We start from the raw sequence: 19,436 nt of genomic DNA, 5'->3' as shown, positions 1-19,436 counted from the left end.
GCCAGACACTAGTGAGAAGGAGAGCTGCAAAAAGTAGTTTAGTGTTCTCTGTCACATTTTTCTGAAAACAACTTTCGTGAGGTTAAACGTTTGCAGACAAAATGTCAATCTTTACTCCAACCAACCAGATCCGCCTCACCAATGTCGCGGTGGTGCGAATGAAGAAAGGAGGGAAGAGATTTGAGATTGCCTGCTACAAAAATAAAGTCATGAGCTGGAGAAGTGGAGCGTGAGTATTTACTACTTGTTTGTTTAAATGTGTTGGCCACTTATACATGTCTGCGTAGAGAATTTAGCCTAGCGTGACTGTTTAAGGACCTTATTGGCCAATCATATTATGCGCTAATGACTGGTGGGCGGTAATATGAACACTAGAGTGAGGCATGGGATGCAAACACGGTATCACGTGGTAGTGATGGCTCTGTGTTAGTTGGACTGTTTTGTGAGTGAGGGGCTGCTGTTGTCTCTGTCATGTTTTGTAGTGCTTCATTTTTTTTTACGAATTTTTTGTAGTGCTTTGCTAAACTAAAGTGTTGTGGTTTAGGATGAGGGGCTGAAAACCGATGTTCTGTGTTATTTCTTCCTTTTCAGTACACTCCTTTTTTTGTGTCAGTGAAAATTAACAATAAAAGTCCCATTTCAAACGTTTGCCTCAGAAAGAGGTGAAACTGTCTACTGTAGGTTTGTAATAAATGTTAGTCTGATGTTATTACAGTCTGAGCCCCTGAATACGGAGTAGCCCTCTGCGAGCTCTCTTAAGCCATGGGCACACAGGACGTTGGCTCTGGCTGTTGTCAGCCTGCATATTTTTGCAGGATTTGAGAAGCAGATCTGCTCATTGGTAATCTCCACAAAAGCAATTAGGACTACTTCGAACTCACCCCCGCTTGGCTGCTCCCCTATAGTGTCGGGTGCTCAGTCCGCAGCGTCCCCACTGCCAACAATAGATACATGAACAGGAGGACAGCACTCCGGTAAAATAAACAGGTTTTTAATTCTGGGTACTGTAGGAATACATAGGCCTTATGCGTTTCGGGAACACTTTCCCTAAAGGCCTATGTATTCCTACAGTACCCAGCAATAAAAACCTGTTTTTTTTTTTACCGGAGTGCCGTCCTTCTGTTCGTGGATCTGCTCATTGCCCCTGCTCCATTGATTTGAATCCGATCAGCCTGTGTGCGGTCACACATGGAGCTGAAGCTGAGCTCGGTATTTGGGCTGACCGCACACAGGCTGATTGGATTCAAATCAACAGAACAGGGGAACTGAGCAGATCTGCTTCTTCAGCCTGCAAAAACACACAGGCTGACAACAGCCGGAGCCAACAGCCTGTGTGCCCATAGCCTTATCCCAACTCAGGTGCATGCTGGCATGAGCGAAGAGCATGGTGAGTTGATGTACATGACAATATATAGATAATAGAATAGGCAAGAAACAAAGTAAGTAATAAAATCTAACCATAAATAAATAATACATTATGGGCTGAGTGTTGAGATGAGGAAGGAGTTCCCTTCCCCAGTAAGTGGGTGGGTAACCTACAGACAAAATGAGAAGAATTTGTGTGAAGCCCTGTCCAAAAGCAAACGTTTGTGGAGTATTATGAATAATAGAAGCTTAAATAAGTATATTGGTTTTTTTTTTATTTGTTTTTTATTTGCAGTGAAAAAGATCTAGATGAAGTATTGCAAACTCACTCTGTATTTATGAATGTATCTAAAGGCCAGGGAGCTAAAAAAGAAGATCTTCTCAAAGCATTCAGCACTGAAGACCAGACAGAAATCTGCAAGCAGGTTAGTAAAAATGATAAGATCTGTGAGTTTCTCAAGTCTATAAGGAATAAACAACAAACAATGATATCCTTTTATTTTGTTCATCAAATATGGATGGCTTGTCTGTGTCAAAGATGCTCCTTCCTTTCAACACTTTCACTGCAATTTATAGTGAAGCCATTTTATTAGGCACTGTGCAATTAAGATTACTTGCAGACTGAATAGCTCACACTGGGCTAGGTTGTGTTTGGCATTCATGTCCACTCGATCTTTCAATGTTGGCTCAGATTTTCTCAACATCAATTGTAGCATATGGGGGAATTCAGCCAATACAGCATCTTTGAGACTTTCTCATTCTAACATCTGGTTACCTTAATTCCGTTTTTTAACCCTTTTTATTAAACTGTTCATAAAGCAGAGCTTTGTATCATTGTAATTTCTAATGTGGCCATTTAGTCAAGTAAGTTTTTAAACCACCAGTCTGATGTTCAGAATTATAAGATGACCTCATGAACAACAGTTGAAATTATGAAGTTCTTCAGTTTAAATATTGTATTGTTATTTCATGTTTTTTTGTACTACAAATTAGATATGTGCAGTGTGCATGGAAATTCGTTCGTTTTTTTTTTTTATAAACTATAGTTTGGCCCCCAACAATGCAGTATAGATGCCTGGGTGCGCGATCAGCAAATGCTTCGTACAATACAAAAGGAAAGATCAGCACTCACGGGTCTTAAAAGAAATAATAATAATTTATTTTACAGGTAAAAATAAATTTTTACCTGTAAAATAAAGTATTATTATTAAGTGCTGATCTTTCCTTTTATATATATATATATATATATATATATATATATATATATATCTATCTATCTATCTTTAAATTACAAGGGTGAGTGAATTTGGAAAATTCTTCCTGGTGCAGCTATTCTGTAAACTTATATTTTTGATGTTTCTGACCTCCTTGTCTATAGTTGAACAGTTAGGTAACCACCAGCAGACAATGAATATACCACATATCTTGTTTTGTGATTTTACCTTTAATTTGCATGTTTGATTATTTTTAGATTTTATCTAAAGGAGAACTGCAGGTGTCTGAAAAGGAGCGGAGCACACAGTTAGAACAGATGTTTCGAGATATTGCAACAATTGTGGCAGACAAGTGTGTAAATCCAGAGACAAAGAGGCCTTACACTGTTAACCTGATTGAACGAGCAATGAAAGATATCCACTACTCGGTGAAAGCAACCAAGAGCACCAAGCAACAGGTAAAATCATTTACTACTGCTAATGTATTCATGTTATTGCTATTGGTAGTTCTGCAATTTTTAAGAAAAAAAAAAGCATTCCTAGCAGCAGGTGTAGCTGGAACCATAAGACTGACTGACTACCTATGTCCCCATCCTTGCCCAAACTCTGCCTCCTGTTGCTCCGTTTTATAGTGGGGGGTAGGAGGACATATAGATTAATGGACAGACTATATGGAAATACACACAGTGAACAGAAGAGGAATAAAGGGAGATGAAATGTTTTCGAGAAATAAAAAAAAAAAACCAAAGAGAACATGCCAGAAAACTGGAGCAGAATGAAAGGTGTGTGATTATGGGAAATTATGAGATTTGGTTTAAAATGTAAAAATGAAAGTGTTTATTTGGGAAGTACAAAACACAGAGATTGCAATGTTCCCTCTAATTCCTTCTTGGCTGAGTGGGCAAAAAAAGTACTTTTATGCACACATTTTAAACTTGTGTGCCATTTTTAAAACTGTGTGTGAAGGTTAGAATAAATGCAGACATTTTTGTTTTCACACAAATTCTTTGTTGTGTGTGCTGGCCTCAAAATCTGTGTGTGCTCACAAGCACACAGCTTAGAGGAAACATTGTGAGAATGGTGTGACTACCTCAAGAGCAGTAGCCTGGCAGTGCACCTGGAAGCCCTCAGCTCTTTTCAGTATCCATAATGTCAAACATTTCCACAAAGTTCATCACAACATATGTACATCATACCTATTTTTATCTTCTGCTACATTGGTAAACCCTCAATTTGTGATTATATGGCTAATCACAATAGCTATATTATGGAAGCATTACAAACACAGAAATCTGATAAGCCTGCGGCCCACTATTTTTGGAAAAGGAACACTCGTTTATCAGCTTTGACATTAGTGATCCTTGCCAAGAGGGGGCAATAAGGTGAAGCTGTTATTATAAAGGGAGTATAAATGGATCTTTGCATTAGATAATTTTGCTCCAAAGGGTGTAAATGAAATTAATTTGAAATGAGATAGGAAATGTATATAATGTAACATTGTATCTCTTTGGAGTTCTAATTTCTGTGATAGCTACATTATTTTACAATTAACTCTCCATACCCTAGTCATGATGTTAAATAAGCTAGCCTCTGCATTTTCTCATCTTTCATTTTCTGTTTCATCTCTATATGTTTTTATCTGCCTTAATACCTACTGTATATATACCAGTCTGACCTTCCCAGTAGAACATACTGTAAGTATGTGAATTCTTTTTCCTCTGATATGCCATTGCCTTAGCATGATGTTTACACTGACACTTAGCTTAGTGTCAATATATGACACTTCCAGGAGCATAAATTCACATTACTACTAAAATTGCTTTATGAATGATCTTGATTTACTGTATCCCTCAATATGCTCTGTTAGTTCCAGGGTCTTTGTGTCTGGAAGAGAAGCATGTATTGACTAATGTAGATGTTAGTGTTGTACATATTTTCAATTATAACACTCTTCCTTGATCTCTGTAACATTGCAGAATCCTTGTCATAGGCTTGTTGAGTACCATGAGCTTTATTTTCCAATATGTGGTTTATCTGAAATCACACAGAGCTACAGTATTACAATTTACATTTCCCGTGCTTCACCTCGGTGCTGAGGCTCACCAGTTTGACTACACCAGGAGTGGGGTATCTATATATCCATAAAACTAGACTGAGTATTGTAAGTATTGCACTTTAGTTAGTCAAATATATGTACTGTAGAAATGGGCTATATTATCATAACAACATACTCTGTATAAATACATCAACTTCTGTAGTTATTTCTGCAAGTATTTAATAGTGTCATTTTGATGCTTGTATGTGCTTTACAGGCATTAGATGTTATCAAGCAGCTGAAAGAGACCATGCAGATTGAAAGAGCCCACATGAGACTGCGTTTTATTGTACCAGCCAAGGATGGAAAGAAATTGAAAGAGAAACTGAAGCCTCTAATAAAGCACATAGAAAGTGAGAACTTTGATCAAGAGCTGGAAATTGTAAGTAACATTTTCTTTTAAATATCTAGGAGATATATCTTTTTACTAAATGCTAAAAATTATGCATAAAGCTGATTCTAGATCAAGGGGATGAGTGACAGATTTGCAGGGACAATCACACGTGTTACTAGAAAGGGAGTGTAAATGGATCTTTGCATTGAGATAGGTAGAAAAGCAAAAAAGGACCGCACATGCTCACCGCTCTTCCCTCAGGTCAGGTGCTCCGTCAGACAGTGTCCCCACTGTAAACACGACAAAGACTCGAAAGGCAGACGGCACTTCTGCAAATAGGGTTTATTGGAATTCCTGCTGGAAAAACCTAACGCGTTTCGGGAGTTATCCCTTAGTCATCTTTCGAGTGTTTGCATTGAGATACTAATGCTCCAAAGGGTCTGAATAAAATTAATAACTAATGTTTCTTATATATATGTCATTATTTAACTCATGAACCATAAAATGAAATATACATGTATACAATTCTGTAATGAGTGCTTAGCAATATTGAAATACTATGGGAAACATTAGTATATGCTGTAACATTGTATCTCTATAGAGTTATAACATATGTGATAACTACACTGTTTTACATTTAACTCTCCATAGCCTGGTTTTGATATTATATAAGATAGCCTCTGCATTTTCAAATTAGGGGTATGATGTAGATTCAATTGACGAGTGAAGGTGTATAAGGTTTTCTTTGTGTTTTTTTCTTTTATATATTCTTGTCTTTGAATTCTTTCATTTTAAATATATTCACTTTGTCAAAAAAAACTGTGGGCCAAACGGGAAAAAGATGAACACTTCTTGAATCTCAGCATTTCTTCATAAGCGTGAAATGGATCACAGTTCGCAGTGATATGGTGTTGCTGTACCCCAAGCTGGTCTGTTTTTAAAGTATAACAATTTTAGTTACTGAAGGGGTGCCTAACAAATTGGCACATAATTGTATACCGTGTTCTGTTCAGCGAAAACTGTCCTTTAGCATTTTAGCTGCTAAAAGCTGTCCCTGATCTATCCATTAAGGGACAGATTTATTAGGAGTTGAATAGTAAATTTGAATTTTCTAATTGTTTTTTGGTGTCAAAATTCATACATTAGAATTTAATCGCCCAATGCTAATGTAAATTCAAATGTGAGATTTATCACACCTCGACCATGGAAACCGTTCTAATTCGAATATTCACCACCTAAAGCCTGCCGAGTTCATTTAAAAGTCAATGGCAGAGTTCCTTTGAACCATTTGAATATGTTTATTGCCTTCCTGACGTTCAAGTTTTTTTCGGTGGAAAAACTCGATTTGAATTGGATTCGAATTTTGGGTCGGGACCTTATCGATCGAATATTAGACATTCAAATTTGTGAGTATATTCAAATTTATTAGAGTAAAAAAAAATCACATAAATTCGAAATTCTACCTCTGATAAATCTGCCCATAAGAGTTTGGAAAGGGAGTCCTCCAGGTTGTAAAATAAAAAGGAGTTTGAGTGATCAGATGGTCTCTTAATAGTAATTATCAAAAAAAGCAATCCTCATAAAATATGGGATAATAAAACATCACTATATCGATTCAGTGATTGAAAAGCCTTGACCTGACCCATGTTTCATGCTTTCCAGCAATTAATAATGTATATTGTTTAGAACTGAAAAGCATTAAACATATAAGGCTATTATAATTTCTGGGTCAGTTCTGTGCTTTTTACATGAGCATTTTTTAATCTCAGGTTTTTTCTTCATCTTCTTATAAAAATTGGTTTTTTATGCTGCATTTCAGGTTTGCTTAATTGATCCTGGTTGCTTCAGAGAAATTGATGAGTTAATACGCTGTGAGACCAAGGGAAAAGGCACTCTTGAAGTTCTCAGTCTGAAAGATGTAGAAGAAGGCGATGAGAAGTTTGAGTGAAGACCAACGTGCTTGTTTTTGCATTCTCAAAGTTATTAAAGAACAACTAAAGTCTAAAATTAATATGGCTAGAAATTTTATGTTTTGAACTTTCTTTGCCAGCCCAGAGGTTCAGCAGCTGTATGATAATAATGATCGATGCCTTCAAATATGGAGTTTACCATCTTGGCTCTTGTAAAGCCATTATTTAAGTGTCAGTAACATTGATAAGGATCGACTGGGGGCATCTTCAGAGTCACAGCAAGGGCTGTGTGCAGCAGCCCAAAAGACTACAAATTCTATACCTTAGTTCATTGCTGTGCATTTGTTTTCCTTTAAATTACTAATTTTTACTCGCTTATAGTTGTCAGACATTGTGATCAGAATAGCTAATTTAACAAAATATGTTTTGAATGCCACTGGTATTCCAGTCATAGATTTGTTGTTAAATGTAAGTCACTGTGGGCTGGAATTACCAATATATTTTATTGGTTTCTGCATTTTAAAGCAGAAAAAGTCACAAAAAAGTATGATCGTTATTTATTTAAATTTTGATATTTTTATATATTTTTTTCCTTTGGTATGATCTGTTTAGATCTGTTTTACATGCACAACAATGGGAAAAAAGTAGGGAATAGAGGGGTTAATCTAGAGATTAAGCAACACACAAAGCACACATGTTTAAAATCTTTATGCAAACTATTTTAAATGGCTACAATACTAAACATACTTGCCATACTTTAACAGTTTCCTAACATGATTGTTAATTTTTGGGTTCATTGTCACTTATCCCATGGTGTCCTAAAATTTATAGTATAACTGAGCCCAGTGCCAAACTCAAGTTTTGAAACTTTACACCCACAAAACACATCCATATCTCTTGCAAATATTTGTAATCCTGACAGCCATTCCCATTCTCTTTAGCCTCCTCTCTTCATTATCAGGAGGCATGTATGGTATATATTTTGTGTTGCTGCTCTGAACATGTTTCAGATAAAGGGGCGAATTGAAAACCCTGATTTTAATTTTCGATTTTTTGGTCAATACTCTCAAATTCGAAATTTTGAATTATACAAACTCGATTCAAGTTTTAATTCGAATTTTGATATTTATCATACTCTGGCCCTTTAAAAACTTGAATTTGACTATTCGCCACCTAAAACCTGCCAAATTCATGTATAAGTCAATTGGAGAGATCCAGGCATCAATTTGGCCTTGCTGACATTCGAGTTTTTTTTGGAGAAAAAACTTGAATCAAGTTTTTAGTAAAATTTGAGTTGTCGTGTCGGTAAAATTTGTGCAAATTTTAGATATTAGTTTTTATAATAAATAACCCCACAATTGACTTTCAAGTAAATTTGAATTTAAAGGAGTTTAAAAAAACTTGCATAAATTCAAATTCAACCTTTGATAAATGGGCCTCCCCGTATCATAACTCTGAGCTCTTAAAGCAGATTTTGCTTTATATTTTAAAGTATTCTAATTTGTGGATATTAAGACAATTTAATATATTATTTGTGCACTTAACACACTTGCTAAGGTACAGGTTTTACTTGATATTAGACTAAAAAACAATATGTATGTGTATTTATTCTAAAGCTTCAAACATGTCCACATAACCAGCATCATATTTATGTTTTTAAATGTCACTAAATGCAAGTGTTAATGTTTAAGAAGGAAAAGGCACCATAGAAGCAAATGATAATAGATACAGGGTTAATGAAAAACGTGAAACGTGGTGATCAAACGCGTCAGTGGAACAATGGGTGTTATATCTTTAGATGAATGACTGTTGTAAAAATTTTGTAAAAGTTTAAAATGATTTTAGGGGTCAGCGAGGGCCCTTGGCTTCAATTGCATCAGTCGCTGGGCCAGTGGCGGAACTACCGGGGGAGCAGGGGGTGCGATTGGGCCAGGGCCCGCACCCCCTCAGGGCCCCCCGGCAGCTAATGCGCCGCGATTCCCGGCCGTTTCCGGGTGTACGGAGGCGGGCGGGGGGCCCGGCAGCGCATCCCGCGCCAGGGCCCGCCCCCCTTTAGTTACGTCACTGCGCTGGGCTGATGCAATTGTGATCATTCCATAGGCTGGAATTCTGTGTTCATTTTTACTCAAACCTATGGAAGTATCCCAGCACTCCCAGAGTGATAAAAGGAAGCATTTCAGCAGCTCTTCTTCTGCAGCACTTCAGGTACCACTGAGCTGGGAGTGGCTTGAAGGCAGTTCTTTATTGAGACAAATGTGTATGCCCAATTCCCTCTTCATACTGATACAATCCTTAAAAGTTTCAGTGTCAGTATTGTGGGTGTGCATACTTTTACTTAGCATTGTGTGCACATGGTTAACAGCAAGGTAGAGTTCAAGCATTCTGCACCAGTAAATAGCAGAGAGGATGGGTCCAGTTTTTATAGGAGATGTTTGTGGAGAATATAGATGTAAGGTAGATTCAGAAGGGTTATTGTCTGGAGAAATATATTATTAGTCTATGTTTATATACAATTTTTAGCAATGTCATTTTAGTTTTGTAAACTACAGAAATATTCTAGTATAATCCTAGAAAACAATTATTTTTCATATAGTTGGTGACTAGAAGCCACCCTTTGTAGTTGTGCTCACAGGATCATTAGATGATCTTTAATATCCTTTTAAACTTCTAAATGCCATGTACTGGTGCAAATTGATGAAGCCTAATGATTCCCTCTTTCTGCAGATTACACCTTGAAAATTGCTTATAGGTCAAGTATAGCAAAATACATGATTTTTAAAGATGATTACTTTAAGGGGCAGATTTATCAAAGGTCGAATTAAAAATTTTTGTATTTTTTTTATTGTCAAAACTGTCAAATTAGACTAGGGAGTCAAATTCGATTTGACTTTTTAAAAATGTTTTTCAAGATTTATAATACTCTTGCCCTTTAAGATCTCTAATTTGACTATTCGCCACCTAAAACCTGCTGAATTGCTGTTAAAGTCATTGGGAGATGTTGTTTGCAGCCTTCCTGACTTTTCAGAGAAAAAAATCGAATCTAGTTTTTTAAATTAGAATCGAATTTGATTCTAATTTTCGGGTCTATTAAATTCATCCGAGTTTGACAAATTTCCGATTTTTTTCTTTTTTTTTTTTTATAAATTTCGATTGGTCGAATTTATGGGAGTTTTTAAAAGCTCACATGAATTCGAAATGCGAACTTTGATAAATGTGCCTCCCTGTGTGTTACTATAGTCCAGTGCTGCATAGCCTGAAACAAAACTGTACTGCCTGTAAAATGCATATTGTTATTATAACCTTTTTGGGCTCTAGGTTATATCCTACAAGAACACAAAATCGAAAGCTTAGATATTCTCCTAGTGTCAATTTCTCTTGTCAGTGAGATTTGAAATAAAGGGTGTAACAATGAATTTGTTGGCAATGGGTAAAACCAAGTTTGTTTGTAATTTGTTTAGTTTAAAGAGTTGAAAGCACTGCGTATCTTGACAGCGCTATATAAATAAATGATGATGATGATTTTAGAGCTGTGAACTGCCTCTCCATCAGATGTCTGCATCAGAGCACTAATATTTATGCTATTTATTTGATTGAAACCCAGATTTTAAATTGTTGCCAATTTGTAACTTTTTTTATTTATTTTTTTTGCCAGAGGCACACTTTACATCATTGACAGTTACTCTGATATTTTAGATGGAACACACTTAGGGGCAGATTCACTAACTTCGAGTGAAGGATTCGAATGAAAAAAATTCGAATTTCGAAGTATTTTTTGGGTACTTCGACCATCGAATTGGTTAAATTCGTTCGAATTCGAACGAAATCGAACGATTCGAAGTAAAAATGGTTTGACTATTCGACCATTCGATAGTCGAAGTACTTTCCCTTTAAAAAAAACTTCGACCCCCTACTTCGGCAGATAAAACCTACCGAAGTCAATGTTAGCCTATGGGGAAGGTCCCCATAGGCTTGCTAACCTTTTTTTGATCGAAGGATTTTCCTTCGATCGTTGGACTAAAATCGTTCGATTCGAAGGATTTAAAAAAAAAAAATCCTCGATCGATCGCAGGATTAGCGCTAAATCCTTCGACTTCGATATTCGAAGTCGAAGGATTTCAATTCGAGGGTCGAATTTCGAAGTATTTTTAACTTCGAAATTCGACCCTTAGTGAATCTGCCCCTAAATACTTTGATTATATTTAGAATGGTATTTGTAAATGAACGCACTGTAATACCAATGGACTAATAATATTGAGGTGCAAAAAATAGCATTTTTCATGCATTTTTCAAGCCGTGTGCTCCTCCTTGAGTATAGAAAACAATTTGTGTAATATTTTGCATGCATCTTGCAAAACATAAGCATAAGAAAACTAATAGCATAGGGTTTTAAGCACAGGCAGAAAAAAAGTATCCATTCATTATACTTTAAAAGTTGATTCATAGACATTTACACATCACCATATAACTTAAATATTTTGCTTGTTAAAAGTCTTTATATTTGAATAAATATAATACTTTTCAAATACTCCGTTTGTTTTTATTTCCTTAGGCAAAAATTAAGTTCACAGAGACCTGTTTGTTAGGTTGGTATTTTTTCAGAGCTTAACGGAGAAGGAATGCTAAATCCTAAGTAAGTTCTATCACAAAACTGGTATACTAATTACTTACAGAACATAGTAAATGCTGTCTCCCTGGTGTCTAGTAGCAGGAACTGCACTCTGATTAGAATGTAGTGTAGGGCTCCAGTGACGTCAGAGAATATGCAGGCAGCTTCCTCCCTGCTGCCCGAGGCAGCCTTGAGTTGCGTTGGGCCAAATTCTATTCTGTTGCACATGCTTCAGAGGCTGAGCTTTCCTCCGATGTAAAATGACACGCATGCAAATCAGCTATGCGCGTCATCATTGATCCCTGGACACACTCCCCCAACCAATCAGCGCGGCAGTGCCTCGTATCTACAGAGACACATGAACGTTTGTTTTTTTATTATTGAAGGTAACCTCTACATGGCAACGTTGAGCGCTTGCAGTGCGCAGCGAGGGGACATTTTTGAAATCAGCATTTTTACAGTAGGCAGCACGCCTATTATAAACATTAGTGGACAGTGGAATTAACTTACTGTGTACACAAGATTATATTGTGCTGCCTTTTTGCCTGGAACTGAGCACCAAGTCATGTGTGACGTGCTCCTGGGGTGAGGGGGTTTTTTTTCCGCACATGTGCAGAGGGGTGAAGGAAGCCTCTAATCCATAAGCAAGATTGTTCTGAAGCAGAGCAGAACATCAAACATGATTTTATGCTTTTGTATTCAGATTGCTAAGCAGAAAATATAGCGATTAAGGGCATATAAGTAGTTTAGAGGGAGGTAGTGCATGATTTTTGCCTTTCCATCTCCTTTAATTTAGAAAAACTTGCCAGGAATAACAATAACAAAATAGTAGAATTGGCAACTTTGGGATTTCTTGCTAGCACAATGTTTCTACTTTTCGATTACCAACCAGTTTTTAATCTACCCAACCTTTATTAAAACGAGGATGAAGAAGTCTCCGTTAAACAAGGTAATACAATTCTGAAACTAGAAACAAAACCAAGTTAAAAATAAGGGAAGCGATGATGCCTTCAGCTCTTAATATTGCCATTATAAACTATAAAATGTATACTGGCATTTCTAAACAATTTTCTGACTTAAAGGAGAACTTTAAGTCTCCGTTCTTCTTCGTGTCCTCTTCTTTCCCTTCAGCAATTTCCGGCACTTTTACCGCATGCGCAGTTGCTACAAACCGGAAGACTGCTCCAACTGCGCAAGCGGCACTCCCTTACAGAACAAGAATATCCAGAAGATGGCATTTTAGAAGAAGAAAAATTAAACTTTACACTTCTAATATTGGGAAAAACGGTCACAAATAGAAAGTCATTGGAAAAAGTCTTTATTTCTGGTGACCAACCAACTGAACTGAAAAAAGTGTTTGAAGGTGGACAACCCCTTTAAAGCATATTTAATATTATCTCAGTCACAGATATTTTAAAGGACACCAGAAGTGCTTCTATTTTGCAACAAACTATGGGGTCATTTATGAACACACCTGCAAGTCTGGGTGCTCTAAAATATGATATAACATACTGTATGTGATAAAAATAATTAAGATACCTCTACCCAGACATGCTCCTGTACTTCCACATCTGCCAATGCTTCCATGCCTCATTTTCTGGTGAACAGTGGGGTTGCACTTGAGTGCTAAAGAACCCAGGAGCTCACACCACCCCGGACCAGGCAGTAGACTCAGGGTTCCCACAGCTGGTTGCATAAATGGGTGCACTGGATATGAGCTCAGTAAATTGGATGTAATTGCTGTTTTGAACGCAGTACTGCAAGCAAGGCAACCGGATTTGTGTCACAACACAATTATATCTGATGTCGAGCCTAAGGTGCTATTGCTTTGGACATCGCTCGAGGTGTGGCCACAATTAGCACTGCATTATGGGTAAATGGCTACTTTCAATATTGCAAAAGAACTATATATTTTTCTGTGAATCTCAAGGGTTTCCCTATGTGTGTATGTTTAACCATTTTAATACTTTATATCTGCATTAACCTACATTTTTATAGAGCTACAATTTTAGCAATTACACTTGAGTGACAATAGAAGCTCATTCTACTTCCCTTTTTTAAAAAAAATCCATTTTGTATTAAATATATGTATAATGTACAGTTGTATTGGTGATTACTTATAATTCTAAAATAACCAGTCCAGAGAATTAATTGAGAATGAACATGTACATATCAGTGTTAGATCTATATACAGTTATAAAAAAAATCAGACTGCAAATGTTTATCTTTATTTTTGTAGAAAAAAATGACTTTCTTTAAAAAAACAGCAATAACGTTTATTTAAAAAAATAAATAAAAGTATTAGCTGTACAAGCTGGACAGGATGGGCCTCATAGGCATTGGTGGGTTGTGAGATATTTAATATATCATATAAATTTATCACCAGCCGTTGCATTTAGATTAGTGAAATATTTCAGGTGCCCACAGATTCATTATTTAAAACTGCCTGCATGCTACTGCAAAACTATCCTTTTGTAAAGAAAGGTATAGTCATGGGAAGAGTGCCAAAATGACATTTTCCCAGTGATTAAAATCACTTGCCTAAACCCAAGGCGGTGCTCCTGTTTGCTGGTAAAAACTGTACGGGGTTGAAATACTACTGCAGGAGCACTCTCTACAGCTCCTGCCAGGTATGCATGCACAGTAGGGTGTTTTTTTTTGTGATAATGTTTTGTTAATTGCTTCCATGTTAGATCAGTTATTGCCTATGCTATCTCTACACTGCAAGCCAGATAAAACTCTGTTTGACAGTAGCGACATGATACAAACTACAAAACATATAAAAGCTTACTGAAGATCCCTGTGTCGATCTAATATGCTGATGTCTGTATGTACATAAACTAGAGAATGCCATTTTGAAAATTGTTGCCAGTACAAAATAAAGCATGAGTACAGATGCTCAGGACAAAATGATACCCTATTCATGTTTTATCTGGAGGACTTATTACAGGCCCGGACTGGCAATCTGTGGGTTCTGACATATGCCAGAGGGGCTGCTGTAAGTTGCCATAGACACGCACTATTGGGTTGGTTGGGGGCTGTTTGGGCCTTTGTGTACCAGAAATGCCAGAGCCTATTTTGATTCCAAGTCCAGACTTTATACTTGCCTTGTGACCTACTACTGTATTACTGTCTTTCATTTTTTAATGTTTGCTGTTACATATGTATACCAGTGGCGAAACATTACTGTGACACCCCCCCCCCACCTGCAGAAAAAAAATTGAAGGGGCTCAGTGCACATTTTCTCTCCTTGCTCTACTGGTTGCAGGAGTCCCCAACCTTTTTTTACCTGTGAGCTACATTCAATTGTAAAAAGTGTTGGGAAGCAACACAACCATGAAAAAAGTTGCTGGGGGTGCCAAATGAGGGCTATGATTGGCTACTGGTAGCCCTTATGTGAACTGGCAGCCTACTGGAGTCTCTGGCAGAAAATCTGTTTTTTTATGTAACCAAAACTTGCCTCAAAACCAAGAAATAATAAAAATAAGCATCTGCTTTGGGGCCACTGGGAGCAACATCCAAGAGATTGGAGCTCACGATATGCTCCTATATGGTTCTGTGTGTAGCTGCACTGACGCAGTGTTGGCCTACATGAAGCAAAAACTGGCCCAAAATGTGAAAGCATGCATTTTTGAGCCAATCTCTGTTCCTTGTAGTCTAACCCAGGCCAACACTGTGCATGTCAGTAGACAGGCATGTCCAGTGTCCCTCAACCTTAGAGGAAATAAGGGGCAATATTAAAGCTAGGGTTATCCATATAAGGTCCCTGAGAGTACAAAATCATAGGAACATGTCCATATCTAGAAGCTGCTGCACGCAGAATATTTTCAACTAAAAGCCCCCCAAAAGCCGCCCCCAGCCCCGTGAACCTTTGTTGACCTGACCTATGGCACAGCTAACAGATCTGGATACAGGAAGTCTAGAGGACTTTGTGGTGCATAGCAGCAATGAAGCATTGGGCAACCTAGGAAACCTAAAGTAGGCATAAGATATGTCAATGATCATTACCTGAAGGGCAGAGGCAGCAGCAATAAGAGCTTGCTTGTGGTGAAAATGTCATGACTGGGGCCATGCACCAAACCATTAATTAATCTACCATTGGTTGTTCTGCAGTCATTCTCGGGGACATGTAAATACTCGCATCACTTCATAGTGCCCAACAAAATGGACCTTCTGTCATACAAATTTTGGTTATATATCTTGTACAACATATATTTTTATTAAAATTGGATATGCGCCGAATTCAGGAATCCAAGTTACTGGACAAACTGAATCAGAATCCAAAGAAACCACATGACTTTTCGTTACACACTTTTTGTTTTGTCAAACCTTTTTTCTCCCTCACTTTCATAATTTGCATGTACAAATTAGGGTTCAAAAAAGAAATCTTTTACAAACAAATTTGGGGTTTGGCTGAATCCTAAAATTTTGGTGCATCCATATTTGAAATGGAAATAAACTGTTTGTCAGCATAAGGTGTCTTATAACTGTCTAATTTTATGGGAGCATTTAGATCCAGATAAAGATGAAGAAAGTGGATAGAGGTGGAGATAAACAGAAGTTGGAATAGGAAGATGTTGGTGATTTGGAGCACAGGTTTTTGGAAGGAAAGATGGGGGGCCCAAACCAAAACACTCCATGTAGTCGGGGGTAACTTGTTCTTCTGAACATTGATTATTACACATTTATAAAGCACCAACATATTTCTCAGCACTGTACAATAACTTGGTGTATACAATGATGAAAATAGATTACACAGAAAAATAAATAATTCAAGAGGTGAAGACAGCCCTGCCCAGAAGAATATACTGTATGATCTAAAACTATATTGACCCTTGGAGTCTATTCATCCCAATCCATGCACTCTCTTTTCCTTCTCTAAAGAGATCTAAAGAGATAAAGGGGCACATTTACTAAGCTTGAGTGAAGGATTCGAATTAAAAAAACTTTGAATTTCGAAGTAGTTTTTTGGGTACTTCGACCATCGAATAGGCTACTACGACCTTCGACTTCGATTTGAACTAAAAATCGTTCAACTATTCGACCATTCAATAGTCGAAGTACTGTCTCTTTAAAAAAAACTTCAACTACATACTTCGGTAGTTTAAACCTACCGAGGTACAGTGTTAGAGTATGGGGACCTTCCCCATTACTTTTCTAAGGTTTTTTTGATCGAAGGAAAATCCTTCGATCGATGGATTAAAATCCTTAGAATTATTCGATTCGAAGGATTTCATAGTTTTTCCTTAGATCGTTTGATCGTAGGATTTGCGGTAAAACCTACGAATTCGAATATCGAATTTGTAGGATTTTTACCAGGAGGGTCGAATTCGAGGGTTTATTAACCCTCGATATTCGACCCTTAGTAAATGTGCCCCAAAATGTCATCAAAAACATAAATCCTTTAGGGCAGAGACGCTGCTATTTCGGGAGATTAGTCGCCCATCGATAAATCGCATCTTCTTCAGGCAACTAATCTCCCCAAACTGCCTTCCTGTCGGCTAGAATGTAAATCGCCGATGGGATGGCACTCGGATCGCTTCCTCGTGAGACTTCGGAAAACGAAGCGTTCTGAGTGCCATCCCGTCTGCAATTTACATTCTAGCTGGCGGAAAGGCATTTCAGGGAGATTAGTTGCCCGAAGAAGTGGTTTGTGGATGGGAATGCAATCAATCCAACACCATAAATGGGGATCCTAAGTAAATCCCACATTTGTTCAGCCAAATTCCGGTAGTTCTATATTAACAATATATTAAAACATTAATTCATTATGGCCCGGGTTCGTCCAGCCCCTGACCCAGCACTTAAATTACTGGAGCAGATATGTCTCCCTATACTTGCAGAACAAATAAATCTTCCGTTAAGGATCTTACCCGGTTGGCGTATTGACCCAGGTGCTGCCGCCCTGAGTCCGTCATTAAGAGAGACGTGTTCACTGTACACACCAATCGTTTGTAACGGCACACTCATAGGTTATCTCAGAAGAATCGCTTAATTCCAAGTTGTAGGTAAAAAAGGTTTATTTTATTGGTACATCTTGATGCAACATTAAAAACTGCGCGCGAGGTCTGACGCGTTTCATGTCACTGCACTTCCTCAGAGACCTCCACTCTCATTGGTATACACATCTGCTGCGTGTGGCTCTGCCCTAAGGGCTCTTACACACGGGCGTTTGTTTATTTTTCAAATGCATGCTGAGTGCAAAAAAAAGCATATATTGTGTTTAAAAGCTTTTTTTAACGCAACTAAGTGTATTTCTTTTCTGTTCTGTACACAACCCTCTATTCTATTGATAGCTGAATGTGTGTCAAGCACAAGAAAATGCAGCATGCTGTGTCTAAACAAAAGCACTGAAACGCAGATGGAGTAAAAAGCAACTCGGAACACTCATGAGTACAACCAGGCAGAATATAATGGAATCAGTTAAGGAATGTGTTTATGCGCTCAAACCTGTGCATCAAGTGCAAGAAAATGCAGCATGTTTCATCTAAACAAACGCACTGAAATGCAAATGGAGTAAACGCAACTCAGAACACTGCGTGAATGCATTTATTGGTGCTCAAACCTGCATTCAAACTGATAAAAAGCACAAAAACAAACGTCCACATTTCAGAATCCTAAATGGTTCTTGCAAATTTGTAAATGTGTATAACTGCATAAATAAACAGAAGGGCTGATATAGAAAGATAAGTGCTAAATTGCAGCCCCGTATTAACCCTTAGCGGCAAATCACCTCTGCATAGTCTACCTCAAGTCGTAAAATAAAAGAAAACATACGATTTGTTGCTGTAGGTAACTGCACTGATGCTATTTATTGCATATGTTTGTAAATCAGACATGCAGATGCTTTATGTTCTGCATTGTACAAAAGGTGGGATGAGTTTTGTGTGCCATATTATTCACAAAGTAGATACTTCACATCTGCTGTACATAGGGTTGCCACCTTTTCTGGAAATAAATACCGGGCATCCTATATATTTATCTTTTTTTCCTATTAATAACATTGGGATTAACCATCATTTTCACTTGCCAGGCTGGTAAAATACTGGCCAGGTGGCAACCCTAGCTGTACAGCTATAGGATCTATAAATACAATGTACATACATACATCCCTCTAGTCATACATGTAAATGACCTGAGACCAAAAACAAAGAATGTGCAAAAGAAAGATATTCCTATTCAGTGTCAGACTGGCCCACCGGCAGGACCTGACTGGCAATCTGTGGGTTCTGGCAAATGCCAGAGGGGCTGCTATAAATTGCCATTAGGGTTGCGACCTGGCTGGTATTTTACCGGCCTGGCAGGAAAAATTAAGGTTGATCCCAATGTTATTAATAGGGAAAAAAGATAAATATATAGGAAGGCCGGTATTTTTTTCCAGAAAAGGTGGCAACCCTAGGTGCCATAAAAAGTCAGTATTTAGTGGGCTGGTGGGGGTTGTTTTGGGCCTCTGTGTGGGCTTATTGGGCCTCTGTGTACCTGAAATGCCAGGGCCTATTTTAATTCTCAGTCCGGACCTGCTGCCCACCAGGATACCAGGAAAACTCCTGGTGGGCCCAGGCGTCAGTGGGCCCTCCTGCTTCTAAACATTTTGCCTATTTTATGGCTATTGCCTATTTCTATGAGAATAAAGATGCTACATAGATGAAATAATAGGTTATAGTGTGTAAACAAAAGAGAATAGGAGAATAGAGGTTGAGCCATACCTCCCAACTGTCCCTTTTTCGGAGGGACAGTCCCTCTTTTGACAGCTCAACCCGCAGTCCCTCATTTGTAATGGAAAGTCCCTCTTTTCTCTGCACTGAACAGCCAGAAAAAGTTTCTCACTTAATTGGCTTTTAGCAGAGAGCCCAGAACAGCTAACAGGTGCAAATAAGATACTTTGTAACAATTTTGAGACACAAAAACACAG

At 37.8% G+C, this 19,436-nt stretch overlaps 1 protein-coding gene and 1 long non-coding RNA gene across 2 annotated transcripts; both read left to right on the top strand.

Moving 5' to 3' along the window:
• Positions 1-21: 21 nt before the first annotated feature.
• Positions 22-7,019, top strand: sbds.S (SBDS ribosome assembly guanine nucleotide exchange factor S homeolog). The gene is given in 5 exon segments (NM_001098689.1): positions 22-229; positions 1,661-1,790; positions 2,837-3,037; positions 4,892-5,056; positions 6,828-7,019. Coding segments are annotated over 5 exon segments (753 nt in total). The 5' UTR covers positions 22-101; the 3' UTR covers positions 6,957-7,019.
• Positions 7,020-10,973: 3,954 nt separating this feature from the next.
• Positions 10,974-11,443, top strand: LOC121400632. Its single transcript, XR_005965863.1, has 2 exons — positions 10,974-11,022; positions 11,059-11,443. It is a non-coding gene; the product is annotated as an uncharacterized LOC121400632 (long non-coding RNA).
• Positions 11,444-19,436: the final 7,993 nt, after the last annotated feature.

The sequence above is a fragment of the Xenopus laevis genome, chromosome 2S (genome assembly GCF_017654675.1).
Source record: "Xenopus laevis strain J_2021 chromosome 2S, Xenopus_laevis_v10.1, whole genome shotgun sequence".
In the NCBI taxonomy this organism is placed as follows: domain Eukaryota; kingdom Metazoa; phylum Chordata; class Amphibia; order Anura; family Pipidae; genus Xenopus; species Xenopus laevis.
The sequence above is the reverse complement of the archived record's forward strand: the minus strand, read 5'-3'. Positions and strand labels throughout refer to the sequence as shown.